This window comes from Thunnus thynnus, chromosome 2 (genome assembly GCF_963924715.1).
Source record: "Thunnus thynnus chromosome 2, fThuThy2.1, whole genome shotgun sequence".
Taxonomy (NCBI): domain Eukaryota; kingdom Metazoa; phylum Chordata; class Actinopteri; order Scombriformes; family Scombridae; genus Thunnus; species Thunnus thynnus.
Window position 1 is genome coordinate 32,725,453 of NC_089518.1, and position 10,511 is coordinate 32,735,963.

At 40.9% G+C, this 10,511-nt stretch overlaps 1 protein-coding gene across 1 annotated transcript; it reads right to left on the bottom strand.

Annotated features, from left to right (window-relative positions):
• Positions 1-206: 206 nt before the first annotated feature.
• Positions 207-2,419, bottom strand: xbp1 (X-box binding protein 1). The gene is made up of 5 exons (XM_067570605.1): positions 2,053-2,419; positions 1,401-1,497; positions 885-1,001; positions 585-751; positions 207-433 (listed from the first exon to the last, which is right to left on the bottom strand). The coding sequence occupies exons 1-5, from the start codon at positions 2,286-2,288 to the stop codon at positions 256-258; spliced, it is 795 nt and encodes a 264-aa protein (XP_067426706.1). The 5' UTR covers positions 2,289-2,419; the 3' UTR covers positions 207-255.
• Between the last annotated feature and the right edge of the window lie 8,092 nt (positions 2,420-10,511).

Here is a 10,511-nt window from a genome sequence, read left to right on the forward strand (position 1 = left end):
CTTCCTTATCCAGGCCGCTGAGGGCAGCGGAGGAGTCTACAGAGAGGAAGTCATCCACCTGACTGTGACTGTTACAGTCGGGGATGACGACTTCTTCCGGTTCGTCTTTGATGCAAACCGTCTCCTCCTCGACCACCACTTCGGCGATGGGGAAGGAAGCCTCGTCAATCTTCTCCTCTGCGCCGCTCTCCGAGTCGTTGCACTGCCCGTCGCTCACCTCCTCCACGGGCTTGGTGTAGATGTGGTCAAAGTGGATCAGTTCATTAAGGGCCTCCAGCTTAACTGATGGGGTCCCCAGAGTCGCAGGTGTGGTGGAAGGTACTGGGTTCCCCCCTCCGACCAACAGCACCTGCGGCTCCTGGCACTCCTGTTCACAAGACTTGAGGAACAGCTCTGGGTCAAGGATGTCCAGAATGCCCAGTAGCAAATCAGACTAGTGAGGGGTGGGGGGAGAATAGAGAAAACAGGAGATTAGCCTAGTAACCCATGACCCGACTCTAGTTATTACAGAGCCCTCTTAGAAATGGGATTTAAATCTTAAAGGCACATGTTTCCATAAAAAGAAATCTTTGTCAGAGACTTACCTCATTGTCTGTAGTGTCAGGACTATCTGTATCCATTGAGAAGTCTTCAGATTTAGGAACTGCTGGGCCTGCACCTGCTGCGGAGGCACACGTAGCCTGAGTGCTGCGGACTCAGAAGACCCGATCCCCAAACCTGCGTCGTTCCCGGTGGACAACAGAACCTGAACCTGAGACCAAAAAGATGGAAAGAAGGGTTGATGATGATGGTTACTCCACTCAAACAAAAAAAAAACGACTAGGACGATCACTGCGAGCCTACTCACTCCGCTTCCCCCTCTACAGTCTGCATCACAATCTTACCTTCTCTTTTGAGTCGAGGGTGTCCAACCCAAGTCTCTGTCTCAGTTCCTCATTTTCTGTCAGTAGGCCACTTGTCTTTTCCCGAAGCAACCTGTTTTCAATGTGAAGTTTCTGATTCTGTGGAGAGGAAATAGCGAACAGATGTTTGTATGTGAAACTTGCAATCCTTTATCGGGAAGTGATGCATGAAGTGTCTCAGCTAAAATAAACAGAAACTAGAAATGTAACTGCACCAAACAGGAATCTAAAAAAAAAAGCTTTTTACTGTCAAGACTGAAAACAAGAAATGTTCTCACTGGACAGATTTAGAACAAGACAGCTAATGAATATATAGTAGGCAAATTGATCATAGCTGTTTAATGCCATTATGATATAACGGCATAATTACAAATATGAAATGTATTGACTGGATATGTGTTTTAGTGCGGATGATATTTTGGTGATGTGAAGATATAAGGAAACTGAGATGAAGGTTGTACAAGGGGTCCAAGCATGTCTTGCTAAACAAAAATTTACCTCCAGCTCCAACTCTAGGACTTGCTGTTCCAGCTCTCCCATCTTGGCCTTTTTTCTATCTCTGGCTGTCTGAGCTGCAACTCTGTTCTTCAGTTTCCTGGAAAAAAAAAAAAGAGGTGAGGGGAGGGAGAGGGAGAGGGGGAAAAAAACAGTAATTTAAACACATTCTTTCCATGTTGCTGACTAAGCCCCCTGGCCTGACATGACTTGGGTTGACTGTGTTACTGCGCAATCACCGGCCATGTTCCTGCCACGCAGGCATACCAGGATATCAGTGTCCTGCTCAGTAACAGCAGAGCCGGGCGGGTCCGGCCACAGTCAAATCACTCAGATAGCAGTTTGACAAGCCGGTTCAAAGTCCTAACTGATACAATAACGACGTTTAAGCCATTTAAATGCCCCACGGGCTAATATAAAACAGCTTGGGTAATCTACTTATAATGTTAGATGATGCAACATTGCGGCTTTTTTTCCATTCTTGGTGCTTTAGTTTAAACGTCTAACCAGATTTCCATTGTTATACAAAATGATCAATATCTTTGGGCGTGTCCCTGTCGTTACTCTAGCAACAATGGCCCTATGTGTCCTTTAAAAAAACGAGTCTTTACATGCAGATATGTTATGAAGTAAGAGATATTTTTCTAAAACTAACCTGCGAAGTGCTTTCTCTTCCGGACTCAAGTGTGTGAGCCTCTGTCTTTTTCGTATCGGCGGCCCCGCAGACGAGTTGGAGTCTGAATCCGACGACGCCGGGCTAGCCGCTGACGGTAAAACAACAGAGATGGGCCGGCTGAAGCCTGCCTGTGAGCCGCTAGAGGAGCCGGTCTGCTTCCCGGATATCAGGAGCACTTTGTGGGCTCCCCCGGTCCCTGCTGTTACCACCACCATATTGGAATAGCCTCCTGGCGCGGTCTGAAATCAGAAATAACCGGGTATCCTTATTGAATTCGGTAGAAACCTTGTGGTTTCCCTGCTCACCCGGTCGTCGTTATTTCTCAACTGTTGACCGTGAAGAGCTGCGCTTGCGATCTTTTTCTACTATCGTGGTGACACCTGATAGGCTGTCAGCAACTATGACGCAGTCGCTGCACGGCCTGTGATTGGTTGCCGTGCTGATGAAATTTCACTCTGCTTGCAGTAGAATTACCCAAAGTCCCCGTGTAAGTGCTATTCCCCATCAAAACTTGTTGTCAATAAGTTCATTGGAAGTGTAATTTCCCCACCAAAACTTGGTATCAATCTTTGTTTCAAGTCAACAATAGGTCCCTTTAGTCATCTTATTCTATTTTATTCTATCAGACTATCAGTTTTGGCTGTTTGATAGAATAAACAGGAATTTCACTATACTCAGATAACTTTCCAAGAGTTGCATCAGATTTTACTCACACACACACGTGCACGCGCACAGTGGTCTCAGGTCACGCAAACACACTATTAGCATGTTGTACTGTTAGTGTATTGATTGTGCAGTTATGACACTGAGTTGGAGTTTCCTGCACCCAATGTTGTTCCCATTATATGCGTGGTATTTACAGCCTCTGAAACAAATAGCAGCAAAGCAAATACCTCATGTTGGTTAAAAAGGCAAAAGGTCACAGTGAAGATTTCAAATCAGATAATGCAAAGGAAATAATTTGCCTTTATAGAATGATTAATTTTTTAACTTCGGTTTCATGGTTCAATGTTACTTGTCGTTTGGCCTCTTTAGGATATTTTCTGCTTCTTGCACTGTTTCTTTTACAGCATAGTTTCCTCATACTTTTCTTTGAGGGAGTCTAATCAAACAAATGAAACAAGTTCAACTGCTCTAGAGGCTTTCCCTGAAACAATCATTTCCTATTTCCTGCAAAGGACTGTTGATTGAGTGGAGTTGTCAAAGTTTATTGTCTGTTTCATGATCCCTCCCCTTTTTTGCTTCTGCCATTCGGAAGTGGCAACAGTTTGATAAAGACAGTCACATGACACGTGGTAATTCTTATTCTTATTCCTATGGCATTATTACTATTCACTGGTTTGCAGAATTGAAAAATGTTGAAGAATTATTTGCTTTTTTTACAGGGACATTTGATACTGGATGCCTCTATCATCTATGCATATATGACTTACAGAGTTCACCATCTGATTTGCTATATTATGATCAAATTATAAATTATGATTACAAAAATGTATCAATTTTTAATAGCTACTTTTGAGAGTGTAAAAAAAGTAATGATTGCATGAAAATGTTTCTTACATTTTGATGCTCCAATTTTCTAGGACATTCAACTGCATGTGAAGTAGGTCTAAAGCAGTTTGTAGTGAAACTGTGGAGGCAAGCATGACCTATAAAGTGTACTACAAAGGTAATCTTCACAATACAACAAAAACAACCGGATGCAGTGGCACCAACATGAGATAGTTCAGTAACCACAATGCTGTTCAACTTGAAACAAAGCCAGAGGTGAAGTGTTGAGTTCACAACCTATATTGTATGCAGAGCCTCAAAGTGAAAGCTATGAGTTAATATTATAGGGCATAGTTTACAGCCTTTATAGTAAGACTGTGTGTGTGTGTGTGTGTGTGTGTGTGTGTGTGTGTGTGTGTGTGTGTGTGTGTGTGTGTAGTGTTTTATGCCATCACAATAAAACTCCTCTGGTGACGTTGGCCACTTTGTCCAACCACCCATCTTTGTGTAGAACAGCAGTCAACCGTCGTATCAGATAAAGGTGTCCCCTTAAAGCAAACAATCAGTCAGAAACTGCTAAAAAAAGAAACACATCAAGCAAGTTCACGAGTACACTCTCTTCCTGACACCCCTATCTTTCCTCAAGTAGGAATTCACATGTTTGCGGTATGTGGAACCATTATTGTTTACAGCTTGTAGCACTTTGCCCTAAAGTCTGTCACCTCAGCAGGAGCAGCTACAGCAGCTAGAGCAAACACTGGCCTGTTTGCGGAGCTTTAGTGGCACTACAGAATCAACATGTGAGAAAGTCAAGGTTTTTATGTGTGTGTGTGTGTGTGTGTGTGTGTATGTGTGTGTATGTGTGTGTCATAGTGTGGTGTAGTACTGAGGAAAGACAACAGGATTTAATTACAGGATGTCCTTTATTTCCAGCAATATAGAAATAGGTCAAACTCCTGTGGCCGCATGAACGAGAGCTAACATTAACACAGCACAAGCCTTAAAGCGAATGGGGAAGTAGGTATGTATTTGAACTTCCTAGTGAATATTTCTCATTTTTAAGTTTCACCGTGTCACTGAAGAGAACAAACAGGCGATATAATACACAATCCTCCTGCCATAAGATGAAACGCAGTTGGTTATTTTTGACTTGGAAAGTTGGTTGGGGATCCCCCCATCATGGGTGAGACAAGTCTCACATTTGCCGTCGGTGAAGTGAGCGCCTGCCTGACTATATTTGTGTAGCTCTCAACTTTTATTAAACCAAGTGTGAGGCAGAGGTGTAACAACATAAGAGAATTCAAATTAAATATGTCATATAGCTAAAGGGATTTTCTCTATTATGTGTCATGCTTCAGTCTTTCCACATTCTGTCTTCTGCACATAGCCTGTGGCAATCCGTCATGAATGCATGTTGGAGGAGGAAACAGAGACAATGTGCAGGATGGTAGCTAGCAGTCCTTCATCCTTGCCAATATCTCGGCATAGATGAAGGAACACCACCTTCAGCTTAACCTCTCTAAGACTGAGCTCCTCGTTTTCCCAGCCAGTCCCTCTACACAACACAGATCAGCACCCAGCTTGAATTAGCCCACCTAATGCCTAAAAAATCTGCCCAAAACTTGGGCGTCATGATCGATGACCGACTAACCTTTAAGGTTCCCGTGGCCTCCATTGCTCCGTGGCCTCCACAGCTCATTTGCCCTGCACAACATCAAGAAGATTAGACCCTACATGTCTGAGCATGCAGCACAACTCCTGGTACAGGCTCTCATAATATCACATATTGACAATTGCAACTCCTTACTGGCAGGTGTCCCCGCATGCACATTTAAACCTCTGCAGATAATCTGGAATGCAGCAGCGTGTCTGGTCTTCAACCAACCCAAAACAGCACGTCACTCCGCTGTTCATATCCCTCCACTGGCTCCCAGTCGCTGCTCGCCTCAAATTCAAAACCCTGACACTTGCTTACAAAACAGCAACCAAAACGGCTCCTGCATACCTGAACTCCCTCTTTTAGGTCTACGCTCCCTCCAGCTTACTACGCTCTGCCAATGAAAGGCGCCTGGTACTTCCACCACCAAAACAGGGCCCTAAGTCACTAGCCAGACTCTTTTCTTCTGAAGTTCCCCGGTGGTGGAACGAGTTACCAAACTCCAAGCAATTCACAGAGTCCCTCTCAATCTTTTAAAAAAAAAGCTAGACCCAGCTCTTTCACGAACACCTCTGCACCTGATGGACTGAAAAAAAAAGTTATTATCCACTTCTATGCACTCTTTTGCCTCTATGCACTGCCTGTTGGCACCTTCGTCCTATCAGACATGAACTTAGCTTTATGACACTTACTAACAATGTTCTCTGCTGATCCTCACTTGTGTTGTATTAACTCTCATGCGTACGTCGCTTTGGATAAAAGTATCTGCCTAATGAAAATGTAACATTGTAAAAGTCAGATTATATATGTTTATAATGCAAATCATGTGTTCAGTTCATGTTTCCCAACATTCATAGTAAATGTCCCAATGGATTAAATCCACCGTATAAACCCACCCAGTAGAACAGAGTTGTAACCACACACTAAAGCTCTGTAAGTACTTAATGAAAATCCTCTTAATACATGATGTGCTTACATGGGTGTAACAACACAATGTAAGAACACACAAATACTGCTCATTGAATACAGTGTGAGACAAGGAGATTCAAGCTACTTTTATACTTTAAAGGTCTTTGTTGCCTGACCGGTTTTAAAGAATATAAAGTGTATTTTGAGATTACTTGAACTAGAAGTTGAACTAGCCATACAGTGTAAGAGTTTGTTTTGTCTTGAGGAGAGCCCTGGAGCTTCTTGAAACTTCTTATTCAACAACAACTGTTCCAAATCAGAAACATCAGTAGTACTCTATCTACTCATTTGTCAAGTATCTTCTCATCTTTAAATACGCTTGAAATGTTATATTTTCAGAAAATATCACTTTTTTATCTTATATAATACAACATATCTGGGTTTAACACTGGAAAAAGTTTAGTTGCTTTCCATTCTAGTGCAGCACATGCAGTTTACAATGATAACGGAGGCAGATTTGCCATTTGAAATTTTAATTTTAACAACACAAAAGCAGGCTTGTCGTTTCTAGCTGACCAATGTCAATTTTGACAACTGAAACATCAGCTGTAGATAGCTCACTACTTAACGCTAAGTCCATGAGTTGGCTGAAAACTGTCTCCAGATGTCGTTTTATTGTTGCCAGCTGATTCGTCAAACCATGTGAAATGGTCTTAAATATGCACTTGATGGATACATATATGATCTAATGCTGAAAGACTGGAACAAATAGGGGGAGCAGTCAAACACACAGTCAAATCCACCCTTTGCTATTTTGTTCTTGTGTTTTTGATTCAGAGAGACAATAAAAAGACACAAACTTCACGTTAAAACTCTTTAGATACAGAGTAGGCTAGCCTACCTGATTAGTTATGGTTGCTAAGTTATGATGGGACATTCACTGTTTGGGGGAGTGAGTTAGGAAATGACCTGAATTGCTTTCTATCTCAATACACCATTATTCTTTCTCTCTTTCATGATGAAATATTATAAGCTTGAGTAGTTTGGTTTTAACACTTACTGTTTCTTCCATGTGACTTTTAGGGTTGTAAAGTTTCAAGCAGAACTAATTAGCTCCATGTAAGCCCCATTGACATGAATAAAGAGTTGGGGATTTTGCATTTGGCTTCAAAGTCAACTCAAGATGTTCTATTATTGTTAATATAAGTACTTCTGTTTTAAACCTCACCCCACCATCACTGGAGTCAGCAGACCAAAGCCTGAATGAAAGGCAGATTGTGCTTAAAAAGCCTATACAGTTCGCTCATAGGGTATATACTGAATTCATTGAGACACCATTAACATCAATTTCACAATAAAACCTCTATTCTATTGGGAAAAGAAAAAATGTTGTATCAATACAAAAGATAAGCTCCCAGACTAGTGTTTGTATAGAGTTAATTCACTTATATAAAAGAACATTTGTCTTAAAAAGAGCTTTTCATCATAGAAAAGTGTATTTAAAATGTGATAAAGTGATATCACCTCAGCAGAATTTTCCTAATTTGTGTGTGAGTTTCTTTATATTCATATCACTGATCGGCCTTATTCTTTTTTTTTTTAAATTTCTCTGAGAAATTCTTTTGTTATTTGAAGCTCTATTAAAAGGAATTAGAAATAGTTTAAACCCTAGGCAGAAATGTTGTCTTAATTCAATATTGGACTAACTGACTAACATTTGCCTTAAATCATTGGTTACATATCTCGGATTCAGATAATCTGCCTTGGAGGCTCTGAGAGCGACTGTGTGCACAGCTAAATGTATGTATAGTCTGGCTGCTGAAGTCATCTCAACCAGTACTTAGACACACACACAAATGTACACAAATACAGATACACTCACAAATGCAGAACTTGGGATTCTCCCTGGAGCTCAAAGTTGGAGCCTGTGATTAAGGTGGGTGGATCCTTGAAACCACAATTCAAAATGGGCTGGTCCCAAAAGCATCAAAAAAACATCTCACTTATGTCTTCCAGATGGTGACAGAGCTGTGATGTAAGGTACAACCAGCACTTCCACATAAAATCTGCACCTCATGGTGTTGAATGAGGGCGTACTTACTATTCTGCCTTAGTGCATTGTGGTATGTCAATTGTCTGCAACTTTAAAGTCTTAACTCACTCCTCTAAAAGTGTCTTTTACTTATCTGCTTCACTTGTTTGAGCTTCACTGTGCAGAAGGATGTACGTGCAGAGTTTGAAACTAGATCTTTTCACATATATCTGAAGAGAGAGAGTTTTCTGCGCTAACTTCCGATCTTGTATGTACCTAAAAGACGATCTTGTGACACTGCAACTAGTTTGGAGCCAATTGTTGTACAGTATACAACTTACACAAGTGTGATGTTGAAACTTCAAACTTCAAACTTTCATGCACTGAGAATAGACTTTTAAGTGAAGGAGACATGTTGTATCCAGCAGTAAAACTTTTGAAATTTTAAATTTAATTTTCATATTTATAGATTCTGTATTTTTCCAGAATATATAGTTGTGGTTTTGGGATTTTTTTAACTAGTTAGTTGAACTTTTGTATGGGAAAATCTATCATACACAAATTATTATTCAAAGAGTATTCATATATGTCTTAAAACATTTGAAGGGGGATCTTTCAAGTGACTATAATCAGTTATTTTTATAGTAACCAGGTATCAAATGACAATGTGCAACGTGAGAGGCATCGGAGAGTCATCACCCGATTCTGCGGCTCACTTGCAGAAGTTTCAACTCATCGAAACTCATTGTGTAGCTGTCCGTCTGCAACTTTACTGTTTTGGTTCACCCTCAGCGCTCTCATAGCCTCATTTTCAGCGAAAGCAGGTCACTGTTTTCAGCGGAAAAATGAAATGAAACCAATGAAACAAAACACAGTTAGCAACTAGCTAGTGACCATAGTGGAGCACTTTCTCCAAATGAAGCATAATGTTTCTCCGAAACTGCTGGACGTGTCAATAAGCAACTGTTTGTGAGCAATTTTGTCACAATGTTGATATGTCGATGTTGTGTTCACAACTTGGCTCTGCTGCCGCCAAGAGGCCAAAAAATCAGCTACTGCAAGTTAAATGTTTTTCTTGATGCTCCTATCTTGGCAAAGTCTTCCTTGTAAAAAAAAGGAAAACTTACTGGGACAAGCCTAGTTTAATTTAATAATATAATTGATTGAATACAGGTTTAAAGATCACAAGCTACACATTAATGTGATCATTTCAATATGGAATATGTTACTTTCTTGCATTTCCCCCATGAGACTCAAGGCATGAGAGCATTAATTAAGCAAAGATTTTGCTACACTAGCTGTAAAAACTGTCTCTGTCTCTAATAATGACACTTGAAATCTCCCCCATATGGTTTAATTAATCACATCAGCACCAAATGCCCTGACTGACATGATATTAATTATGTTCCCTGCTTACAGCTGCATAAAACCAGCTCTTAAACCTGCAATTAAATATTATTTTCCGTATTTTCCATCTATCTGTAATTGAATTAGGGGGAGCCACCACACCTCTTCAGTGGATCTGGAACCAGTTATTGATTCAAAGAATTTCATCATTTTGAATCGATGAGGACTCTTTCTGTGAAGATTTAGTTAAAGAATTTGTTGGACGGAGTTCTAACAATCTGTTTTTGTTGTTTTTTTTTCGTTTGTTTTTTTGTATTTTGGCATGAAAGCAGACAAATTAAAGATATTTGCATAAATATTTGGTACTGGCAGCTTCAACTGGTATCAATTTCATCAGTCATATCCTACATTGCGCTCCACAGCACTGTTTCTAAATTATAACCTTGATTAAAACAATATTATGAGATTACAATATGACTTTGCTCCAGCACTCATGATTTAATTAAGAACAAAACACTAGTGTGTGTTTAATTAGAAGCTGCTGTTAACCTACCATGGTTTGTTTTTTTTCTAGGAAAGGCCTGGTTTCTACAGCGAAGGCATGGCATGCAGGGTAAACAGTAACGCCCATGTGTGCTCACCGAGGCGGGTACTGGTGTAAACGGTGGTGTTATAGGGCAAAGCCACTATGGACAATAGGGGTGAGTGGGGTCACACCCTGGGACAGCAGCCAGCTGCAGGGGGGCGGTGGGTCGATGTGTTTGCTAACCTCCTCCCCATCACACATGTCGCTCCCTACCCACGATCCAGGGGCGTGTTTGCTCGGCCTGTAGCCTTCCCACACCCTCCACCTGTATCTGCTGCTCTGTCTTGTTTTTTTGCCTCAGTGTTTTATTTCTTCCTTGCTATCTCTCAGTTTTCTCATCTCATGTTTTGTCATTTTCTCTATCTGTTACTACTCCTTTTTTCAGCGCCGTCATAAATGTTAGAAAATGCATTCTA